We start from the raw sequence: 25,479 nt of genomic DNA, 5'->3' as shown, positions 1-25,479 counted from the left end.
AATGATTTCAAGCCTCATATCTCGAAAAGTACTCAATGAAGAAATACTTTATTATTGTGTTTTGGAAAGCTCTCGAGATAAGCTACACGAATATGTAATAAAAAATAGGGAGTTCCATTTAAAAAATTGACGGTGATCTTCACGTGACTTTCAAATGACTCTCCCATGTCAAATCATTACCACTATCTGACTGGCTCCCTTCAAGCCATACAACTTTTGTCTAAAACATTTTTTTCTAAAGTGTATAGTTTATGAAATATTCGACCGGTCTGGGACTTTTGGGACACCCTGTATATGAAGCAAATTAATATTACATGATTTTTATCTCTTGCTTTGCAAGAAATAGAATTTCAAATTAATATTCTCTTGAATAAGATATTCCAAAATATATTTTCCTCTTGATGACCTTTAATAAAAAAAGTTCTTGTACCTTAAATTTCTCTCTAAGATTAATATAGTACATGTGTATATTTCAAGATACAAATATAGATAAATTATTGTTGTAAGTACATAGGATATCGATCTAAGTTGACTATCGCGATCAATTACGATACATAATATTGTAAGAAACACAATAATCACATTAGAGTTTGGATGCTGGTGCAGCTAGAGCCATTATAGACCGTATCGATCACATATGTTGAAAACAAATATGTAATTGTAAGTGGATTCTTTCAACTGATCAACATACAAGCTCCATATACGATCATCTTTTGTCCTAAATAATAATTCAAAACGTTAATACTTATAAACGGATGGACGGATTACAATTAAAATTATACTTGAGCATATATTATCGCTTATCAGCGAAATTAATTCGTACGTGCTAGATATTTTAGATCATATTATTCCGCGAGGTTCAACATGTACGAAAAGCAGAAATGCATCTAACGTATATTAAGGCATTTATGAGATGGCCAGTGTATTTTTCTACAAAGTGTTTTTGAATATGAAGAAATGGCAAATGCAAGATAATACGCTTCTCGTCGATCGTTCACTGCCACCGGCAGCAATTGATTTTCCGACGCGTGCGTGTGTCTCCTCTTCTTTGGTACCCAGTACTATAATCTTTCTGCAACAATTACGTTTTAATTCTTCTTTTTATAAATATAAATAATCTATACCGGTGGCGCGGGAGCCTTCCGAGGTATTTTATTCGAGCTGGCAGCGCTGCATTGCGACTCGGCAATAGATCTACCGTCTGCCTCATCCCTCCGACAAAGCTCCGGCTCATTCTGGATCCAGTTCTGCGTCTGATTATGGCCCATCGCTTTCGCAACGGATTGCGACTCCTCATTCTCAGTGGGCACGGTGCCTACCTCCTCCAGCAACTTGGACAAGGACGGTGCCAGACCTAATCCCAGATTTCGCTCGTGATACACCTCGGAGATCGTGGGCGTGAGTTCGCGCGTCAGACTCGTCAGGGAGGTAGCCAGGTTCCGCAAATTTTGAGGATGCGTCTCCGTAGACTGCGTTGCATCAGTCTGCGGGTTGCAGATATCCTCGCTGGAGTGCCGTGGCTTCCGTGATGTATTCGATGCCCCGACTTCCGTTCTCACACTCAATCTTTCTAGCATCGTGGCTGGCAGCGGCGGCAACGGCTGACGTCTCAATACAGTGGCGTGGCCGTTGTCCCAATCTGTCACCGAACTGCTCGAACTCGAGCCGGGTCTTACTGGATTCTGATCGGTATAAAGATTCCGGATTCTCGTTTGATGAGTCAAGTTGAGCGCCACGGGAGGACTTGGTGTGAATGCTACGTCTGATTCGCCTAGAACGCATCAACACATTCAGAAAAATTCAATATTGTTTGATTAATTTTTATGTAAGATTAATTATTATGTTCTTCTCTGGTTAAATAGCTTTTTTTTAATATCTAATCGAACAAATAGAAAGTTGACTTGCATGTACTCTCTTTTATAACATGAAATATTTATACAGGGTGTTTCAGATCACCCGTACTACCCATTTAAAAACTAGAGAAGTGATTATTTCAAAAAAGTAAAAACATTTTCTTTATAAATCGGGTGCGCTCTATCGATGGTGATATTTTCAACTTTTGGTTCCGGCCGAAAATTGGCGATTCAGATCGGAAGTGCATTTTTTTAAACGGAACCCCTTATTTTTCATTGCATATTTTTGTAGCTTACCTCGAGAGCTTTCCAAAACTCTATAATAAATTATTTTTCCATGAAGTATTTTTCGAGTTACAAGGCTTGAAATCATTTCTTAATTTTACATAAACTATCTTGTAAAATATTTATTTTTTGATTATCTTACCTTCATACTTTTATGTACAAAATAATGAGAGGAATCAATTGGTGTAAAGAAAACATGCAGTTGTTTTTAAGAAAAAATATGGAATTGTTAATTGCAAATTACATATTTTTTCTTAGAAACAACTGTATGTTTTCTTTATACCAATTGATTCCTCTCATTGTTTTGTACATAAAAGTATTAAGGTAAGATAATCGAAAAATGAATATTTTACAAGGTATTTTATGTAAAATTCAGACATCGAAAAGTACTTTATAAAAAAAATACTTTATTATAATGTTTTGGAAAGCTCTCGAGGTAAGCTACAAAAATATGCAATGAAAAATAAGGGGTTCCGTTTAAAAAAATGCACTTCCGATCTGAATCGCCAATTTCCGGCCGGAACCAAAAGTTGAAAAATATCACCATTCGATAGAGCTCACCCAATTTATAAAGAAAAAGATTTTACTTTTTTGAAATAACCACTTCTCTAGTTTTTAAATGGGTGATACGGGTGGTCTGAAACACCCTGTACATACCTCCACCATTTGGACACGATTGTCGCGACGGTGGTATCAGAACATTCGGGGGTTCCATGGTTTTTCCATCTGGTTCGCCACGATGTCGTACGTAACTTGTGAATGCTCCTCCTAGTCGAGGTCGTTCGAGGTTTTTCTCGGTGCTATGGGCTACGGAAGCTAAACTTTCCATTGAACTGCTCGAATCTAAGCTAAGACTTTTCGGTGCTTCCTGGGTATCTATAACACAATATATGGATATTATTGATTTATAATAATTCATCATTTATAATAATTATTATGATTTATAATAATTTATAATTTATAATTTATAATTAAAATTTTAATAATTTTTAATTAAATTAAAATTATTAATAATAATTTATAATTTTATATAATTGAAATTATAATTTTTTGTACTACTCGACACTATCGTTTACTTTTGTTAATTAATTGAAAAAATTTTTTTCACTGAAGAGAACCCGATGTGGGTAGAAACGTTTGCCAATAAAATTTGCACCTGATACATATGTTATTTTTATGTTATTTTTATAGTGTTTTCCATCTTTGCTAAAATAATATATGGGTGCTGTTATTTGAGTTTGTCGCCACAAGATACGCGATCTTGATTCATTGACCCAGAATTTCTTTTGATTATTATTTGAAATTATAATAATTTTTAATTGTTAATAATTTAAAATTTTTAATTTTTAATAATTTAAAATTTTTAATTAAATTGAAATTATAATAATTTATAATTTATAACTGAAATTTTTTCTATTGTAAATGCAAAAGTGTTGCATTATAAACGTGTTAAATTTCTTTACTTATGCGCTATTGATATATAGCATTGATATAAATGTTTTAATTTACCGAACAATGCAAGGAGAGCTTGTAGAGCAAACTGAACGGCTCTGCGCGAGGCTTGTTTGCCTGTTCTTAATGTCACTTCTGATTGTCCAACTTCCATTAAATCGAAGCCTAAGCTAGCAAACAATTCATGCGATCCCGATGCTCTCCAAACGTATACAGGCAAAATAACTTCTTGTCCTTCTGTAGCACAACTAGCTCTTCTCATGGCAGCAATAACATCTTCTGCAGCTTCAGGTGCCTACAAATTTTTAACAATTGGAATCATTGAAAAATTAAAATAATTTTAATAATAAAATTTTAATAAAATAATTTTTCTTAATAAAATTTTAATAAAATAATTTTTTTAACATGATTCAAGTAACCCAGCACCTGTAAGAGCCTGGCTAAAGCATGCAACGACGATTGACCCAATCCCAATAGAGCTTGCAAGCTGGCGCTGCATCTCGTCAGTCTTTCCTCGGGATCACTTTGCGGGAAGAATACAGAGGACGGTATTCCGTTGCCAGCCGGCTCGAATCTAAACCCTACGGACATCAGTAATTCTCGCCAACCGGTAGCCGCGCCTACTTTATTCTCAATACTGCGCTGAGTCGTATACATTGCGTTCTTCTGTCCACGATGAATTCTCTGCAGCGATTTCTCCACCAGATGAAGTGTCACTCGCAGCGCATCTCTACTATGTTCGGGACCACCGCGCAGCAATTCTGCTAATGCCTGGCCCATAAGTGCGACCTGACGAAAGAAAAAAAAAAGATGAAGCCGTCAAATGTGGCCATTGAAGCCATTGAAATAAAAAAAAACATCCTAGTCCAAACATAAATATATTGTTAAATCAGACTTATTGTACCTTGTTGGATAATCTCGCGTCTCCGCCGATGAGTAGCCAACCGGCCCAGTTAGCGGGATGAGCGAAATGTCTAGTGTGCTGGACAGTCTGCATTGCCTCGGCCAATGCACGCGATGCTCTCGCGCCTTGCAGCATCGCGCTATAGAAAGCTCGCAGAAGGATACTGCCGGCAGTTGGCGGTACCGCCCACATTCCTATCAGCACGCATTGCGCACCAGCGTTTAACAGAGTCTTGGCGAGATTTTGTATACCATCTGATGTAGCGTTCGTGGACTCTACGTTATTCCAACCGTGACCTCTGGACACGACCACTAGACGAGCGGACATTTTCAATCTGTGTAAATCTGCCTGACTTATAAGATATTCCGGTCTCTCAGATGGCTCTTCGCACTGATCGGGTGAAAACGCCAAACTGCCGGTGTTCCAAAAGACCGGTACTGTCAAATGAACGCACTCCGCATCCGGTAGAGACCGCAGCACCGCCGACTTGGTAGCTTCGAGTCCTATTGTAAACAACAAAAATGAAAAAAATTTTTTTATTAAGTTTTTGTAAAATTAGAAAACTCTGTGGATATACAGGTGTTTCAGACCACCCATTTAAACACCACCCATTTAAAAAATAGAGAAGTGATTATTTCAAAAAAGTAAAAACATTTTTATAAATCGAATTCGCTCTATCGAATGATGATATTTTCAACTTCTCGTTTTTCAACTTCTCGGCCGGAAATAGGCAATTCAGACCGGAAGTGCATTTTTTAAATGGAACCCCCTATTTTTCATTGCATATTCTTGTAGCTTACCTCGAGAGCTTTCCAAAACACTATAATAAATTATTTTTCCATGAAGTACTTTTTGAGTTGTGAGGCTTAAAATCATTTCTTAATTTTACATAAACCATAAAATATCTTGTAGAATATTCATTTTTCGATTATCTTACCTTAATACTTTTATGTACAAAATAATGAGAGGAATCAATTGATGTAAAGAAAACACATAGTTGTTTCTGAGAAAAAATATGTAATTTGCAATTAACAATTCCATATTTTTTCTTAAAAACAATTGTATGTTTTCTTTACACCAATTGATTCCTCTCATTATTTTGTACATAAAAGTATTAAGGTTAGATAATCGAAAAATGAATATTTTACAAGACAATATTTTATGGTTTATGTAAAATTAAGAAATCATTTCAAGCTTCATAACTCGAAAAGTACTTTATAAAAAAAATAATTTATCATAGTGTTTTGGAAAGCTCTCGAGGTAAGCTACAAGAATATGCAATGAAAAATAAGGGGTTCCATTTAAAAAATGCATTTCCGATCTGAATCGCCTATTTCAGGCCGAAACCAGAAGTTGAAAATATCACCATTCGATAGAACGCATCCGATTTATAAGGAAAATTGTTTTTACTTTTTTTAAATAACCACTTCTCTAGTTTTTGGGTGGTACGGGTTGTCTGAAACACCCTGTATATGTAGCTACAACTGACACTAACCGGTCATCGCACGAGCTTCCAACAATTCGGCGACTATCTCTGATTCAGTTTCGGTAGAAGCGACGCTCTCTGGCCAACCGTATTCCTCTCGAATGTCCTCCGGTAAAACGGGATTTCCAACGACCAGCGCAGCCACAGTAGCACCACCTTCCAATACAGGTGTCTTAGATCTCTTTCTAAGAGCTGCGAGAGATGGTACTACCAGCAACGAAAATCTCTCGCATAGATAATCTTCGCCCGGATTGGACTGCAAGGCTGGGAATGGCGCCAGGTAAAGTGATTTTTCGACCACCATGATTAGCTCCTTTCGCGGTGGCGGTAATAGATCCTCGAACGGAGCAAGAAGAAGATCATAAAGCACTTGTATCGGCAACGGCGCTTGCCATGTAGGTCCTTTCGCCCCTCGTCCCCAGCGTGCGCTTCCAGCGCGAGAGCTTACGGAGCCGACACTGAAGAGACTACTCAAACTATAAGAACTGGCGTTCAAGTGATGACCTCTCGATGGGATCTTGGTAGATTCCTCGATGAGTTCGTTGTTCTCGTCTAGGAGCGCTTCGCGCGCTTGAAGGACTCTTTTCTCTAAACCTACTCCGTCATCCAAGGTTGCGGAATGGAATCGTAATAGTCCGCGTCCTGGTGCTAAACACCATGCGTGTAGTTCACATCCTACCTCGCTGAAATCATTTGGTTCAATCATTTTCATCTTCTGAGAAATTCAAACAACAATAAAAAAAAATGCTTCAAGAAATATTAAATATTAGACAATATTAGATAATATTATGTTTTGCTTATGATGAAAGTTAAATTATTTGCTTGTAGAAAATTCATACCTATAATATAAAATAACTCCGCGCTGTCGATCAATAATCTCTGAATAATGAGCCGCATCGTCTAGAGAATTACTTTTAGAACGTCTGGACCTTTCCGCCCAATTCAAAGCCTCTTCTGCTCGATTCAGGCTAATGAGTACTTTTTGCAACATTCTGTACGTCTCTGATAGTAACTCGCTTCGACTGAGTTGCCCGCAAGTAAGGGACACTGAAGTTCCGTCTAATGATTCTAACAAATTCGCGGCCTTCTCCAAGTGTTCCACGGAAATGCTCGCTTCTCCGGCTTCCCAGTGTACGAGACCAAGTCTATGTCGCAGTCTTGCGACTTCCTCTCTTCTGCCCAAGCCCTCGGACAGAGATAAACCGGACTGCAGGTAACTTAGAGCGCGAGGCAGATCCCCGCATAGATGATGAAGTCGCCCCAAATTCGTGAAAGCCACTGCTCGAGCAGGTTGATCCCCCGCCGCGGCCGCCAGACTCAACGATTGTTCCTGCAACCTTATAGCTTCTTCGTACTGCCCTAAAGTCTCCTGAGTCACTCCCAAATTGGCACAAGCGCGAGCTTGCAATCCGGCGGCGTCTAGACCTTCGGCGATCGATAGTTCTAATTGATGATGACGTAACGCAGAATTTGGATCGTCCATCAAAAGATGTACCGCTCCTAAACCGCTGGCGGCTTCGGCCTCGGCAGCTTTATCACCCAATCCTCGAGCAAGGGCTAATTGATGGGACAAACAACTGACGGCTTGCTCATGATTACCCAACGCGGCATGTACTCTGCCTACAAATTAAATGTTAGAATTAGTTCGCACAATCGAGAAAAAGTTGGTGTGATTCGCATAGAAATACAGAGTGGACCAAAAGTCTGGATACAGCCGAATATCTCGTATAGAATGGATTTTAGAACAAAATGCTTTAGACAAAAGTTGTAAGGATTAAAAAGATGTATTTAACTGTAATATCCATTTGACATTGAGTGGCGTCGCCAAGGTCAACTTGAATTTTTTAAATGGAACCCTCTATTTTTCATTGCATATTCTTGTAGCTTACCTTGAGAGCTTTCCAAAACACTATAACAAATTATTTTTCCATCAAGTACTTTTTAAGTTATAAGGCTTGAAATCATTTCTTAATTTTACATAAACCATGAAATAGCTTATAAAATATTCATTTTTCGATTATTTTACCTCAATACTTTTATGTACAAAATAATAAGAGGAATCAATTGGTGTAAAGAAAACACATAGTTACTTTTAAGAAAAAAATATTTAATTGTTAATTGAAAATTACATATTTTTTCTACGAAATAACTATGTGTTTTTTTTTACACCAATTGATTCCTCTCATTATTTTGGACATAAAAGTATTAAGGTAAGATAATCGAAAAATGAATATTTTACAAAATATTTTATGTAAAATTAAGAAATGATTTCAAGCCTTATAACTCAAAAAGTGCTTGAGGGAAAAATATTTTATTATAGTGTTTTGGAAAGCTTTCGAGGTAAGCTACAAGAATATGCAATGAAAAATAGGGGGTTCAATTTAAAAAATTCAAGTTGATCTTGCCCTGACCTTGGTGACGCCACTCAATGTCAAATGGATATTACAGTTAAATATATCTTTTTAATCCTTACAACTTTTGTCTAAAGCATTTTGTTCTAAAATGCATTCTATACGAAATATTTGACTATATCCAGACTTTTGGTCCACCCCGTATATTTACCCTGGATATTTCTATGTAATTAATTTTTTTTCTAAGAACTTAAGAAAATTATAATAAATCCAAATTCAATTTTTGTATTCAGTTTACCTAGATCCCCGTAAGCAGCACCTCTCGCTTCAGGACTGTCCACTTCGTGAGCGGCCACTAATCTCTTTTCGAAACAAACCAAAGCTTCCGGTAAATTCCCGGTAGCCTCGCGAGCTCTTCCCAATCCTCTATACGCTCTCTCCTGATCCCTTATGCTTTTCAATTTTGTTGCGGCTGTCAGTTGTTGCTCGTGGCATTTGATAGCTTCTTCGAGATCACCCAAGGCCTCGTAACAATCTCCCAAGTTTCCAAGTGCTCGAGTTTTGTCGAGCAAAGCCGTGCCAGTAGTTAGTGGCTCCAAAGTTGCCAATTGCTGTTCGAAGTAACCAATGGCATCCTCGTAGTGCGCCATATTAAGTCTAGCTATACCTAAATTTCCTGTAATAAAATATAATAGTAAACGCAAGAACATTTTTAATCTTCAAAACCAAATTTGTGAAAATTAAGCAAAAATCGAATAAAAATGATTTTACTTTGAAGATGAGTGAAAAATCTTCAACGTTTATTTTAGACATCCTTAAATTACCTAATGCTTGAGCTTCGACTCCGGAGTCTGCTAGTTCCTTTGCTCTCTCCAACTGTTCTTGATAACATTTAACAGCGTGAGTGTACTGCCCCAGTGCCATGTGCACTGCGCCCAGATTGCCATGTGCTCTGCATTCGCCGCGCAAGTCGCCGGCCTCTTGCCTCAGAGTTAATTCTTGCGTGTGAAAACCGAGCGCCTTGTCCAGGTTCTTCGTAGCTCGATGAGCGATTCCCAATGCGCCATAAGCGGCCGCTTCCAAGCCGCGATCGGCGGCTTGACGTGCCAAGTTGAGTTGACGTTGATGCATCTTGATAGCTTCCTCGACTTCTCCCATGCGCAGTAAGCAATCACCCATATTTCCCAGAGCGCGGAACTTGCCGGCCAGATGTTTGGTCATGTGCGCGATCGCTATCAAATTATTTTAATTTTTCATCGAGAAATTTATTAGAGAGGACGTTATACGATTATTCACACAAGTTTTACCCAAATAATATTTCTGACATTCCAGAGCAGTGTCTAGGTTTTCCAGGGCCAAGTGAGCCAATCCCAAGTTACAGTAAGCTCTTCCCATTCCAGATTTATCCTGCAGGTCCTTCGCTAGCGCTAAATCCTGATCATAATATCTCACTGCTTCTCGATGATTTCCCAGGCAATAGTGAGCGTATCCCAGAAAGTGGCACGCTTTAGCTTCCCCCTCCACATCGTGCAACTCTTGCGACAGCATAAGATAATGCTCGTAGTACGGCACTGCCTCCTCGAATTTGCCGCGCGAAGAAAGACAATTGGCGAGATTTAACAATGCGCACGCCTCACCAGCCGTGTCCTTCAGTTCCCGCGCTATGGCCAAGTGAGCTCGGTAATGTCTTAATGCCGCCTCGTGACCTTGCACAGCTTGATACGCGACCGCCAAATTTCCGTGTGTGCTAGCTTCCGAGCTACGATCATTAACCTGAACACATCGAACATAGACGATAGATTTAATGAGTAGTTTTATAATTAATTTTATAATTAATTTATGATACGTTTTATAATTAATTTATGATACGTTTACTTTCAAGAATCTCACCTCTTTGCTTATCGTCAATTCTTGCTTATGGTACTTGATAGCTTGTTCATAGTAACCTAAAGCGTTATAAGCGTTGCCGATATTACCATAGGCTCTACCCATGCCGGCTTTGTCTCCTAATGATCTCGCGATTCCCAAGTGTGCCTGATGTAATTTTAAGGCAGCATCATGCTCGCCAAGCAATTGATACACTATACCCAGATTGCTGCAGGCTCGTCCTTCAGCCACCTTGTCCTTTGTAACCAACGCAACGTCGAGTTGTCTCTGATGCCAAAGCTTGGCTTGTCCCAGATCACCTATATGTATTAATAAAATTATATTATACACATGCATAATCAGAAATTAGTGTGAATTAGAAAAAATAATTTATTATAGTGTTTTGGAAAGCTCTCGAGGTAAGCTACAAGAATATGCAATGAAAAATAGGAGGTTCCATTTAAAAAAATGCACTTCCGGTCTGAATCACCTATTTTCGATCGAAACCAGAAGTTGAAAATATCACCATTCGATAGAGCGTATCCGATTTATAAAGAAAATGTTTTTACTTTTTTAAAAGAACCACTTCTTTAGTTTTTAAATGGATGGTACGGGTGGTCTGAAACACCCTATATAAATAACAATACGATTATTGTTATCACCTGCACATCTGGCAGCATGACCCAATCCCGCATATGCTCTGGTCTCTATAGCCCTGTCGCCGAGTTCCTGCGCTATTCTCAGAACGTTTTCGTGATAAGTCATCGCTTGTCCGAAATTTCTACGATAATGATGAGACGATCCTAAATTACTGAAAGCTCTTGCTTCCTCCACACGATCGCCCAGCCGTCTAGCTATCCTCAAATGCTGCGTGTGACAATCAACAGCGCTTTCGAATTCACCCATCGCCAAGTAGACCGCTCCAACATTGCCAATCTCACGAGCTTCTTGCAGTCGATCACCCATCTGTTTCACCAATTGTACGCACTGCTTGTGGGATGCTAGAGCGTTCGGCAAATCGCCGATCGCCGTGTACACATGTCCTAGACTGGTCAAGGCCGAAGCCGCCGCCTGAGTATCCTTGCATTTCATAGCCAGAACAAGTTGGTACCTATGAGCTGTTAAGGCTTCCTTGAAGCTACCCTTGCTGAAATAAGCGGAACCCAGATTTCCGTGAGCTCTGCATTCGCCTTGCGTGTCTCCTAAAGAGCGTGCCACTCCTGGAAGTTTTTATTGTCGATAAAAGCCTCACATTATTTTTACAAGAAAAATAATAATCAATTTATAAAGTCGATCAAAGAAATGTATCTAATCATTAGACTATTTGTGGTACTTTATTGTTACTTGTGCGCATTTTCATGCTCCATTAAAATTATAATTAAATAATAAATAAATTAATTAATAATATTTATAAAAACAATAATTTCTTATTTATTATAAGAGGAACAATATATATTAATATAAACTAATGTGAAAAAAAGATAATAATTATAGAAATAAAAATGAATTATATCAATTATAAAATCATAAATGTGTATAAATTAAAAAAAAACATGGAATTTATATATAAATTGAATACATTGATTTTAATAGATACAATTGCAAATAAATTAGATTAACTGGAATCTACAAAGTAAAAGTAATCCAAACTAAAATTACCCAAATCTTGTTGCATGTAATTTATCGCCTTGTCCAAAGAGTTCAACGCCCAGTACGCGCTAGATAGAGCGGAGAATACGGATCCCCTCAGTTTCAAGCTACACGAACCGATTGTGAGAGCAGCCTCGAGCACACCAGCAGCTGCCCTGTATTGTCCAGCTCCAAGTAACTCTTGGCCGACCACCGATATGACGACGAACGGGGATTCATCGAGTTTCATCGCTCGCAGTTGTTGAAATGTCGGTTCTAAAGTCGGTCTTAACGGAGACTTTAGAGATGCTTCTACTAAGCCAGATAATAACTGATGATTAGACGCGTCATGAGCTAATCCCGTGCTGAAGGCAACGAGTGCCTCTCCGTGACGTCCTAGGCATTGCAGAGCTACTCCTTGTCGGTAGTACGCCTGATTGCAAAATGACAGTAATAAATAAAAGGAAAAAATGTATAATGTATAATGGAAGAAATAAAAAAAATATATATATATACCTTTGGCCATTGTGGGTTCAGTTCGGTAGCTTTGACAGCGTCCTGCAATGCGGCTGCAAATAATCCCATTTTGAGCCTTGCAGCTGATCTGTTTGAGTATAATACATGACTGAGGGGATCCAAGGCGAGAGCTTCTGTATACAATGTTGCAGCAAGAGCGTAATCTCCATTCTGGCATGCCGCATTACTCCTGCGCACTGTTTCTAGGAATAGTGCCCTGGATCCAGCGGCCAAGGCCGACGTACCTTCGGGATCCACCTGAGTACCAAATGAAATAATAATTTAAACAAATTTTCCTTCTTTTATCAGCAGATAATATTAAAATATTTGTATATAAATAAAAATATCTGTATGTAAAAAAATCAAGCAAGAAAAAAAAGAAAGAAAATTGTAAAACTTTAAAGAGAGGAATCATTTTATGAGAATTATTCTTCTTATTTTTAATTCTTATTATTTGAATTATTTTTATTCTTCTGCTTATTTTAATTATATTTGTATGAGATGCATATTTATATGATAAGAATGATGAAGTTGTAACGAATATTTAAGAAGTGCAAATTAATTTAAGAAATTATATATGTATAAGAGATAACACACTTTCTATTTATAAAAAATCCTCTTAATAAAACCAAAAGACCAAGGAGATAATGTCAGACATTTTCATGCTCCATGAAAATAATAATAATAAATTAATTAAATAATAATATTTACAAAAACAATAATTTCTTATTTATTATAAGGAACAATATTGATATAAACTAGTGTGAAAAAAAATAATAATTATAGAAATAAAAATGAATTATATCAATTAAAATCATAGATGTGTATTAAAAAAAAAATATTGAATTTATTTATAAATTGAATACATTGATTTTAATAGATATAACTGCAAATAAATTAGATTAACTGGAATCCACAAAGTAAAATATAATCTAATAAAATATAATAAGAAATAAATATAAAACACGAGCGAGAACGAGACCCTTAGATCCAGAGAAATCGGGCCCAAAATCAGGGGCTGGAGGATGAAAATCTCATCATCGTTACCTCAGAGATATCCCTATGAGACATTGCTTAAGACGAGCTAGTAGCATCCTCTGGCATGAGCATCATCTACGACACAGCGAGCTGCTATGAAAAACAAGCCCCGGATTTTCAACGTGCGACCCTCTCTCTCTCTCTCTCTCTCCGCCTTGCGATAGGATCTTGGCGCCTTCCCTCGACGTTCCCGTTGTATCTGTATCTCGCAGACTAGCACTTGGCCCGTTACATTGTATCACTGTACTAGGAGCGCTAATAAAGGAGGCTTTCTTTTCCCTAGAACGAGGCAAATGGAGCCGATTAATAAAAAAGAAGGGAGGCAGGCGTCTTAGGGGGGCACCCACTGCATTCCTCAGGCACAGCCATCTTGGAATGTGACCTCGGGTCCCCCCGTTGGACCCAAAGCGGGGCCGGCACTGCTGCTGATGCCTGCCCGGCTGTTTGCTCCTTCTACGCCACGTCCCCCCCTCTCTCTCCCTCTCCCTCGTTGGGCCCCACTAGTGGGTCCCGTAGCGGGGCCCGTGTTGCCCACTTGCTCTGCAACACTATCATCAGCGTATGCGCACATACGTATACATATGTAGAGAGGCGGGCCACGAAGGCTGGATACCACCGATGAGCGTGCAACAGCATCCGTTAATGCATTTCGCACCCTCCCCGCCCTCCCTGAATATTGAGGGGGGAGGGAGTCCGTCTTCGTCAGCCGTAAATTTTATTTAGATTCACCGATTATTCAGATTATGCGAGACGTTCCGGGAACAACCAGGCGAATCTCCATCCTTTGCATTAACTGAAGAAAAACCGTTATGACCGGGATACCGTGTATATAAAAGTATGAATGATGAAGGAGGACTTTCTTCTATATATAATGAGAGGGAAAGTTGCACCAATCCTCTGTATAATTAAGATCTGAAATTTTTAACACACATTAATAACACAACACACATATACACGTATATGACAATCAATCATTTTTCAATTATATTATTTATTTTTAGATTATATATATATATATATATATATATATATATATAAATTATAATAAAAATAATAGAAAATTATAATAAAAATTATAATAATAAAAATACTAAATATATCAATTATAATAAACAGAAATAGAATATTGATCATAGAATTATATATATATATATATATATATATATATATATATATATATATAATTATTTTATTATTTATTATTATTTTTATATTATATATATATATATATATATATATATATATATATATAATATAAAAATAATAGTAAATAATAAAAAATAGAAATAATAACAATAATAACAAAATAATAATAATAATAACAATAAAAATAATTATAATAATATAATAATCAAAATATATATAATAATAAAATATATATAATATTTATCAAAATTATATATTTTTCAAACATCAAACAAATCGAAAGTTGAATCATCTCGAAAAGAGGCGCTCTTTAAAAAGATGCTCGTTCTGAAATTTTTTTTAGACAGTAATTTTCCAAACTATTTTGGTAATCTCTTGGAGTTATGCCAATATATACTAAAAAAACCTAGGAGTATAAATATGCATGAAATCAGATTCTAGCAAAACGTTAGTTCAACATATATTTATTATTTTTTCTGGAAAACAAATATCATATTTGTATGTCACTTGCATATTTTAGTTAACAGAAGAAAGATTACATATGAAAAAATGATTATACAGAAATAAGATTAAATTTGTTTTTATTAATATACACATTCTCTCTTATATTTATCTCTGCAACATTGATGTAATCCTCTCGGACGCGAGAAATTATACAAAATTAAATTCGTTGAGGTGTTTTTTCCCTGCTCGATTATTATGTAAGTGTGCTATTTCTCTCTATAAAATTGTACATAAATATATTTTGGTATTAACACTGTATATATGTATATATTGGCATATGTGGCATATACAATACGTTGGCATGTACAATATATGTGACTTACAGATATATTATAAATAGACTATTTTCACACACTTCAGGAATTTACAAAAATGATATTCTTATATTTATAAATATAACGGAACGAATGTGATTCCAGGAATGTATGTTGTTGCAGAATATTGTTAGAATATTTTATAACTAAACAAAATAATATTCACGGATGAAGCACAAGTTCATCAAAACACAAAGCTTTCGCAATTAAAAATAATTATTTTTGTGCACTGCACATTGTATAAATGCTAGAGCCGGAGGTAGCAACATCACATTATTGTGCAAAATTCGTCTTGATGTTATAAAAATCGATCGAAATAGGATGCATTTGCGATTTACGTTTTCCTAATTTTTGATACAAATGTTACCATTGGAAAACTTTCGCGCGCGCGCGCGCCCACACACACACACACACACACACACACACACACACACACACACACACACACATATGTGTATATATATATCTTAAATAAAAATATAAATAAACTCTGACAAATTATATACAGAGTGTTTGATAAAGACTGGACTAACATTCGGGGATCGAAGCACAAAAAATTTAACAGAAAAGTTCTTCACATTTTGCAATTTTTGCAATAATGATTGAAATATTAATTAAAAAAGACTGGCGAATGAGCACGCGTTTCGTGCGATGAAATATAGAATGTATGCTCTAGATACGTCAGCAGCGAGTGTCACATGGTAATAAAAAGCTTAGTTGTGCATTCTCCGATTTTTTTTTTCGTTGTGATATTCTCTTGTTGTTGCGTCCCATATATACATTTTTTAGACTAACTTCGTGAAAGGCGCGCTTATTTGCCAATTCTTTTTAATTAATATTTTAATAATTATTGAAAATTGCAAACTCTGAAGAACTTTTCTATTCAGTTTACTACTCTTTATCTATTTGCAAGCGTGGTACAATTTTTATCAAACACCCTGTATATAAGTATTTATATATCCCTGCATATATATATGTCATACAAATATGCTTATAAAAAGTATGTCAATGTGAAAGCAATATTTGTAAAATCTGACAGAATGTATAATGTGTATATACAAAATGTGACAGACCTAAGGCCATACTTTGTTGAAAAGTTCCATGAAGGAATCATATATCATGAATGTTATAGCGACATCTAGACACACTCTGCCCAGGCGTGGAATGGTTCCTTTGTAAAATGCCATTGGACCCTCCTTCTTCCACACTTGAATCACACAATCCATACTATTCTTGTACTTTGAAGCTTCCAATCCCTAAACACAAAAATAAATTGCAAATTTAAAATGACAGAAAAACACACAAATATGTATAAATAAATGATCCATAATATATACCTGCATCCTAGTTTTTATAACATCAATAGGTGTATTTCCGAAAACGGATGCTGCACCAGCGATTGCACCAAATGCACCCACGACTACTTTAGGAACACTTTTAGTATTGTCACCTCCTTTGTACCAGTCTTTTAATGTTTCCATCACAAAGAAACGGATAGCTTGATTGGATCCTTGCTTCAAGATTGTAGGTACTACTCCCTGATATACTCCTTTAAAACCTGTATACATTAACAATAGCTCATGTATCACTATTGATATATTTTATATTATAATTAAATATAATTTTGTGCACTATTAATATATTATTTAATATATTTCTTACTAAGCTATTTTTAATAAACTTCTTTAATTACAAATATTCATATTTAATATGAAAACAAACATTTGAGCATTTTACAATGTATGTATCACATGATAAGCCAACAGTGTAAGTATACAGGGTGTCCCAAAAGTCCCGGACCGGTCGAATATTTCATAAACTATGCACTTTAGAAAAAAATGTTTCAAACAAAAGTTGTATGACTTGAAGGGGGCCATCAGATAGTGGCAATGATTTGATCTTGGAGAGTCATTTGAAGGTGACGTAAAGGTCACCTTCAATTTCATAAATAAAACCCTCTATTTTTTATTACATATTCGTGTAGCTTATCTCGAGAGCTTTCCAAAACACTATAATAAAGTATTTCTTTATTGAGTACTTTTCGAATTATGAGGCTTGAAATCATTTCTTAATTTTGCATAAACCATAAAATATCTAGTAAAATATTCATTTTTCGATTATTTTACCTTAATACTTTTATGTACAAAATAATGAGAGGAATCAATTGGTGAAAACACATAGTATAAAAAAACACATAGTTGTTTAAAAAAAAATATGTAATTGTTAATTGCAAATTACATATTTTTTTCTTAAAAACAACTATGTTTTTTCTTTAGACCAATTGATTCCTCTCATTATTTTTTACATAAAAATATTAAGGTAAGATAACCGAAAAATGAATATTTTACAAGATATTTTACGTTTTATGTAAAATTAAGAAATGATTTCAAGCCTCATAATTCGGAAAGTACTTAACGAAAACTAATTTAATTATAGTGTTTTGGAAAGCTCTCGATGTGAGCTACTAGAATATTTAATAAAAAATAGGGAGTTCCATTTAAGAAATTGACGGTGATCTTCACGTGACTTTCAAATGACTCTCTCGTGTCAAATCATTGCCACTATCTGATGACCCCCTTCAAGCCATACAACTTTTGTCTGAAACATTTCTTTCTAAAGTGCATAGTTTATGAAATATTCGACCGGAACTTTGGGACACCCTGTATGTTGTAATCTGACCCAATTAAATAGTTATGCAACTCTTAAGTAGATTGAAGGTTAAACTGTAATGATACTTGAAACAATTCTTTAATATTTCTCTTTCAATATTCTAAGTAAATGATTAAATTATTAAAACTAAATAAAATAAAATATATTTAACAAAAGAATTTATACAAGAACATTTAAGCAAAAAAATTTAAGTTTCGTTGAAAAATACATTTAACATAATTACATGTATAAACATATATATACACGTATATAAAATATATTTTTCAAACTTGAGAGCAATTAAGTTACTTTTGTCTTTTCTTGAATTAATTTTTTTACCATGTTCCTTTACAATCAAGTGCACTCCATGAAAGAATCCCCTGAATCTTGGAGTCGCCGAACGTTGATCGTTGATAAATTTCACTTTAATCGTCTCCATCGGAGTGACCGCAAAAATAGCTTCGCATACTCCGGCGCAAAGACCCGCCAGGAGTCTCCTTTGTGGATTGAGTTTCCCATCCGCATCCACCAAGTGATCCTTCACTGTTTCAAAAGCACCAAATCGCACCGCTGACTTTGGTATAGAACCATAGAGTAGGACGGACAAGCCTCTATACAGGCCAAAGAATCCACGGGTCTTAATAGTCTTGGTTACGCAGTCAACTATTCCTGTATATTCTTTGCCAGCTCCAGCTTTTCCATCTAGTTGCAATTGTGTCTTTACATATTCTGTTGGATATGTGATGCAAATTTCTATGCCTCCAGTAATACCACCTAAAAAAATTAAATATATTAATTACATATTCTCAAGTATATTTGTAACAAATTTAGAAACAAATGATATATATGCATTATTACTGCTGAGGAAATATCTTGAGAAAGAAAGATTGAGTGAACTATAAATAGCTCAAGAAATCTATTATTAAAAAATAATATAATAGAAGCACAAGACTTTTTACAATCAATATGTACAAAATTAAAAGTAGGAAAAATTATAATTATAATGAGAAGAAAATAATTATAATTATGAACAGAAATAAAATATGAATTATAAAATTACAATTATAAAGAATATTATATATATGTATATATATATACATACATTTTCTTTATATAATATATTGATATTTCTACAATTATGTTTCATAAAATTTCAATTTATTACTTATTATTTTCACATAATAAATTAACACTTTTGTAATTAAAAATTGTCCACATAAATCTAAAAGTTATGCTGAAACGAAACAAACATGTGATTCATTAGTAATTATTGAAAAAGAATCTTTTGCCAAGGAAATACTGACTGTGAATACTCCAAGAAATCTGTCATTGAAAAATATGTAATACAAGTGCATACTTTTTATAATGAATATGCAAAAAATGACGATAGAACAAAATTATAATGAATAAAAATAGAACATGAATTATCAGATTACATATATATATATATATATATATATATATATATATATATATATATATACACACTATAATTCTATGATCAATATTCTATTTCTATTTATTATAATTGATATATTTATTATTTTTATTATTATAATTTTTATTATAATCTTCTAATATTTTTATTATAATTTTTACTATAATTTTCTATTATTATATTATTATAATTGAAGAATTATAAAAAAAAATATACATATACATATATACATATACATATATTTTTTTTTTATAATTCTTCAATTATAATAATATTATAATAATAGAAAAATATAATAAAAATAATAGAAAATTATAATAAAAAAATTATAATAAAAATAATAGAAAATTATAATAAAAATTATAATAATAGAAATAATAAATATATCAAATATAATAAATAGAAATAGAATATTGATCACAGAATTATAATTATAAAAAAATCTTTATAATTTATTGATGTTCTGCTATTGCATTTCCATATACATAATAAATTCATGTTTTTCAAATTACAAATCATTTAGATCCAGAGGTCATAATGGAAAGGAGCGAGCGTAATTCTCCGTTAAATCTTGGAAAAAAACACGAGGTGAGCGCACATAAATACATATTAATACGTAATTTTACGAGATCGCGCGATCTCTCGCGCCATCATCATCATCATCGTACGATTATGCCAGAGTGCGCTGACTCCGCAAAAGGAGTCCTTCATGAGCGATCCTCCTGACAGGTGTCAAAGGTCGACGCGGAGGCCTCCGGCCTCCCTCCCCCTGTCCTCCTCCCAACGAGAGTAACTTACCGGCAATGACCCCCTTGAGGCCCAGGTTGCCGGAGGCGACGGCGGCGGCGGCGACGCCGGTCTCGCTCGTCCACGGCCTGCGTGGAAACGGCGTCGAGAAGCCCCGACATCCCAGAGTCGCCAGCGTGCCCTGTTGCTGCCTCCTCGTCGAATCCATGGTACTCCGGATGTCCTCGTCGTCTCGACGCGCTGCCGCCTACACCGCACAGCTGATCGACGCGGCCGATTGACACCCGAGTCCCGATGAGCCGCGACCGGGTCCCTTCCCCCCCCTCCGCCTCGCCTCTCTCTCCCGCTCCGCGGATCACTCCCCCCTCCGCGACCGCGAACGACGACAACAATGTCGTCGGCTGTCGCGTTATTGCTTCAGCTCCAGCGTTTTTTTTTTCCTCGCCTCACTTGTAGAAGTGGACAGGAGGGGAATGTCTTCGAATTAAATTATGAAATGACATGAAAAAATATTAAAATATAATTAAATAAATATATTAAATAATTTAATATGTAATTAAATATTAAGTAATGTATCTTAATGTTTATGGAATAATGTGTATAAGTTTGTCGATCGCTCGATAATTATCTGCACGAGTGTTCTTTTTTTCTTCTCACATTTAATTGCACCTCCCCCCTCTCTTCAGGCTTGAAATAAATGAAATGAAAAATTGTTTGCTATTGTCGTTTTCTTTTAAAGAAATAAATAGACCTTCGCCGAGTTTTTTTTTACATCGAATTAGGATAACAATATCGATAATCTCGGTTGGAGACAGTTATTTTTCGAAACGATATTTTTGTTCGATGCGTGGAAAAAGAAGGCGCGGTGTTGAATATTATACATGTTTTATATTTGAAAAATTAACGAAGAACGAGTGAATCGAAAGATAAATTGCACCAAAAAGTGCCAATCATATCGTCTATTGTGCCGTTCTCATAGCTCAGTCTATTGTAAGTCCAGTGTAGTCCAGTGCGGCTAAATATATACATAAAGATCTGCTTCGTCATGGAATCTCGATTCTACTTTTAGCTGAAATTTCCGGAAAGTATATATATAAAATGTAAACATATATATATATATATATATATATGTTTACATTTTATATCAGTAAAAACTGGGAAATATTAAGATATGATGAATTAAAATATAATGAAATGATATTAAAAAATATTAAAATATAATTTAAAAATAAATATCAAATAATTTAATATGTAATTAAATATTAAGTAATGTATCTTAATATTTATGGAATAATGTGTAATAAGTTTGTCGATTGCTCAAGAGTAATTATCTGCCGTTGCACGAGTGTTCTTTTTTTTCTTCTCACATTTAATTAGCATCATGCTGATGCTTAATTAATGGGCTGCCGAAACGTTAGATAATACTCGCATCGACATACATTTTAGAATGATAATTTATTATCGTGAATAAATATAAAATCACGCGATCTCGTCGTTCGATTGAAGAAAACAAAAAAATCATAATTATAATCAACTTTATAAAGCGTAACAAATATTTTAGATATGCAGCATTTGAAACTTATTTGTCAGTTATATTTTTTATAAACAATTTTAGTAATTTTAATCATATTTTCTCTTTTTGTTGTCAAAGTTGATTATTATAAAAAGTCAATTATAAGAAACTTTATAAGATATAACGAATATTTTAGATATGCAGCATTTGAAACTTATTTGTCAGTTATATTTTTTATAAACAATTTTAATAATTTTTACTTTCTTTTTTTGTTGTCAAAGCTGATTATTATAAAAAGTTGTATTATTTTATATATATAGTTATATATATAGACCCTCGACTATAAAAAATATTATATAAATACAAACAATAATTGTAACATTTTAAATTATACTATATATATATATATATATATATATATATATATATATATATACATATATATATTTTTTTTATCAAATAAATTTACATGAAAAATAGATCTCAAATTAATTGAAAAAAAAAAAATTTTAAGGGATGACCCATTAAATCTAAGACATTTTATATAAAGGAATTCATGAAGCTGAATTTCATGAGCAGCACATATATATAAACACTGTTGACTATAATATTGTTACATCTCTTCAGATGCAACCATGCATCCATTATTTTTTCACAATTTGTTTCCATATATTTCATATTTTACGATGTGAATGATGTTGAAATAAAAATTGTATTGTTACTTATTCTACCACTATAAATATTAAAGGATATATACCATAAATTGAAATAGTATATTCATTAAAAAATGTGGATAGGATTTTTTTCTAAATGTGGCCTACCAGCCAGGTGTCGTATTTGCTAAACGTCGCATACGTCTGAAAGAGAAAATAAGTGAATGAATGATATGTCCTATATTCATCATCATAAAATACAACCAAGTATAGTTAATCCTTACCGAGTATTTCGATCCTGATCGCGTATCTTCTTCTCCATCTCCGCGTCCGTTAAAGTTTCCAAGAATGGCGCCCATTGATCAGCCTCTGATGGAGGTCTGAAAGGGACCTCTACGGTTGGAAGCGGCGCTTCGGAAAATGCATATGTTCTCTGATGCCATGACAATTGTCCACGTACACTGCAAATATACATAAGTGTACACATAGTGTATAAATCATGAGGAAAGCATTCGAAATAATTAATATATTCATTTCATATTAATTCCATTGATATTCCTTTAATAAATTATCAGACTACTCAAATCTTGTAAAAAAATTTCCAATTATATTTACTCAAAATTCGAAGAGAAACAATATTTTTATTGTATGTCTTTCCCTTTGCTTTTACAAATTTAGTTACAAGGAAAAATAAATTTACTACAAAGGAAAAATCATTTAAATTTCAAATGCTAAATTTGCATATAACTGAAAAAAATTAAATAGCTTTTGCAAAATAAACATTTTTCATTTGTATAACATTTTTTATATTTTTATCACTAAAAATTATAATAAAAAAGATATATTGCATATTCAATATCTTGCTAAAAGAGGCAAATATATATTTATAATACATTTTAAACACATAATTTAAACTTGGTTTATTAGTAGATTGCTTATACTATAACAGTAAAATAATTAAAGAATTTCTAAAAAATTTTCTGAGTCTCAATAAAATTCCATAAGAATTCCCTGACTCTTCAAGCTACAAAAAAAATCTCTGAGAATTTCAGAGAGACTAGACACCCTAGTTGTTAATTTAGATAATAGAAAATATAATTCACATTGGGCATGTATAGCTATATATCATTCTGCATAAATATAATTTTATAGTTGTAGAACGAATGAACAGTTACATTATTTTACCTGTAAGCGATGGCGGTAACAAATTCTCCACCGAGACCGAGTTCCGCGCAAAGCTTCATTGCAAATTTCTCCGGATTGTTCTCTTTCTCAGACATATCCCATTCTACTTGATCTACTAAGGACGTATTGCCTACATGTATGTTTAATTTTATTATCACTCGCTGATCGCATTGATCTTCCAAAATTGTCTCCTGTGGAAATGCTTCTATTTGTTGCCTTATCGCTTGCGCAATTGCAGGGACAAACGTTAATGGATTCAAGTCTAAATCATCACATAGTACTTCGGCGAATTGCTCAGGTGTTATGAGACTTTCTGAAAAATAAAAAATTTAATTTATCATAATTGACTATTTCTTTTCATTATTGGAATCTTTATTATCTATAAATATGTACCGTTTTTATTCCAAGTGAAGGTGTCCCTTAGTTTCTGACCTTCAATTTCCATATCTAAACGAATCGGAACAAGCATTTCTTGTTGTGCTGCATTTTCCAAGTTTGCTGAGGGATCTGTATCGTCGAAACTACATCCAAAATAAAAGCATAAGGTTTATAATTGCTACATAAAATATAGAATTTCATATTTATTTGATTGCAAAATTTCTTACCATAATGGAAACGTTCTAACTTTTTTATTGTGTACTCGATTGCGATTTATTGGCGTGGCTTGAGGAACTGCATCCAGGTGTGAACTATTTGGCAAGCTGGGTACCCATGCCATTGATTTCTTGGATTTACCTTCTCTGGGTGCCGGTGGTTCAGTTGAATGTACAGATACAGCCTTGTACTTGTCATCATTGCCTTCTATGATATCTTCTACCTCGCTAGCTCTCAACAGTGAAACACTGGATGCTAGAACATGTTGGCTTAATCCAAGCTCTACCAATTTCTTACGTTCGTCATTAGTTATGGATCTCCTAAACATGCCAGGATATCGTTTATACAAAGACCCGCGAAAAAGACGCAGATAATTGCCAACTTCCGATCCAATGCAGTAGTATTCTCCATTTTCTTCTACTTGGAAGCTTATGGGTTTGTCTCCATAGGTGCGTAACGCCATTTTGATGGCAATGTTGCTGTAAATTTTAAAAAGAGTCAAGTTTCATTTTACAAAGTGACAATTAATTTAAAGATCGCAAAACAATTATACAATGAGATATAAAAATTTCAATATATCTGGCATATTAGATATTAGATTATTAAATTTGTGAAAATTGGCAAACAAATTAAATTAATGAAGAGGATTTACTAATAATTAACAGATTTATTGCATTTATCTGTATTCTATTTTTTTTTTAATTTCTTGATAAAAATCAATGCTCTTCTATTAAATATTCATCATAGCAGATTGGTAATATTGAATGAACTGTGTTTTTTGAATATTTTTGAGCAATTTCAGAACTTGTAGACATAAACTCTTAAACTTAGATAAGATAATTTTCATCCACTTGCGTTTACAAACTCTCATAAATCTTTTCTGTCATGCATTTGTTTATATTTTTTGACACGTATTTAGGCTAGATATATAGCAATTCGAAAATCAAGATCTCATTAATTTTTTTTTAGACTGAACACAAAGGAAGGATAATTATGTTAAGATGTATTATCATAGGCAAGTAAATATAATACTCACACTGACAATTAATTATCAACTACTAATAATGAGTTCTATTATGATTCTATTAACATATCGGAGCAACAAACAGTACAAATCCTCTAATAAGAATCTGGATTACTCTATAGACTACTCATTCGATACAGAATTCAATGCTCCTATGATTGACTCCGCCATTCTTGACCAAAAAGACACCCAACCAATCAGGAAAAACTCCAGACTCGACTCGACAGTCTTTCAAGAGCGCCTCGTTTGACAGCCAATTACATCAATTTGTGCCTAGAATAATCCTTAGGGTCCCTAGGGATCCAGCATAGATCGACCAATCAGGGAATTCT

General features: G+C 34.4%; 3 protein-coding genes and 1 long non-coding RNA gene across 4 annotated transcripts; 1 reads left to right on the top strand and 3 right to left on the bottom strand.

Moving 5' to 3' along the window:
- Positions 1-179: 179 nt before the first annotated feature.
- LOC105250849 (tetratricopeptide repeat protein 28) lies at positions 180-14,269 on the bottom strand. The gene is made up of 15 exons (XM_011257168.3): positions 13,390-14,269; positions 12,343-12,600; positions 11,857-12,259; positions 10,860-11,417; positions 10,222-10,517; positions 9,639-10,104; positions 9,156-9,563; positions 8,630-9,007; positions 6,820-7,600; positions 5,990-6,663; positions 4,495-4,997; positions 4,017-4,379; positions 3,648-3,885; positions 2,796-3,014; positions 180-1,771 (listed from the first exon to the last, which is right to left on the bottom strand). The coding sequence occupies exons 1-15, from the start codon at positions 13,411-13,413 to the stop codon at positions 1,119-1,121; spliced, it is 6,222 nt and encodes a 2,073-aa protein (XP_011255470.1). The 5' UTR covers positions 13,414-14,269; the 3' UTR covers positions 180-1,118.
- Positions 14,270-14,974: 705 nt separating this feature from the next.
- Positions 14,975-20,432, bottom strand: LOC105250851 (putative tricarboxylate transport protein, mitochondrial). The gene is made up of 4 exons (XM_011257170.3): positions 20,230-20,432; positions 18,333-18,767; positions 16,682-16,902; positions 14,975-16,600 (listed from the first exon to the last, which is right to left on the bottom strand). Exons 1-4 carry the CDS (start codon positions 20,384-20,386, stop codon positions 16,418-16,420), a joined length of 996 nt encoding a protein of 331 aa, XP_011255472.1. The 5' UTR covers positions 20,387-20,432; the 3' UTR covers positions 14,975-16,417.
- Positions 16,780-20,351, top strand: LOC105250850. Its single transcript, XR_889156.2, has 3 exons — positions 16,780-16,868; positions 19,955-20,019; positions 20,161-20,351. It is a non-coding gene; the product is annotated as an uncharacterized LOC105250850 (long non-coding RNA).
- Positions 20,433-22,213: 1,781 nt separating the features above from the next.
- Positions 22,214-25,326, bottom strand: LOC105250852 (SWI/SNF-related matrix-associated actin-dependent regulator of chromatin subfamily B member 1). The gene is made up of 6 exons (XM_011257171.3): positions 25,160-25,326; positions 24,135-24,602; positions 23,923-24,050; positions 23,530-23,842; positions 22,629-22,805; positions 22,214-22,548 (listed from the first exon to the last, which is right to left on the bottom strand). Exons 2-6 carry the CDS (start codon positions 24,584-24,586, stop codon positions 22,509-22,511), a joined length of 1,110 nt encoding a protein of 369 aa, XP_011255473.1. The 5' UTR covers positions 24,587-24,602; positions 25,160-25,326; the 3' UTR covers positions 22,214-22,508.
- Positions 25,327-25,479: the final 153 nt, after the last annotated feature.

This window comes from Camponotus floridanus, unplaced genomic scaffold (genome assembly GCF_003227725.1).
Source record: "Camponotus floridanus strain SB8 unplaced genomic scaffold, Cflo_v7.5 scaffold11, whole genome shotgun sequence".
Classification (NCBI taxonomy): domain Eukaryota; kingdom Metazoa; phylum Arthropoda; class Insecta; order Hymenoptera; family Formicidae; genus Camponotus; species Camponotus floridanus.
Note: the sequence above shows the minus strand (reverse complement) of the source record. Positions and strands in the feature narration are given on the sequence as shown.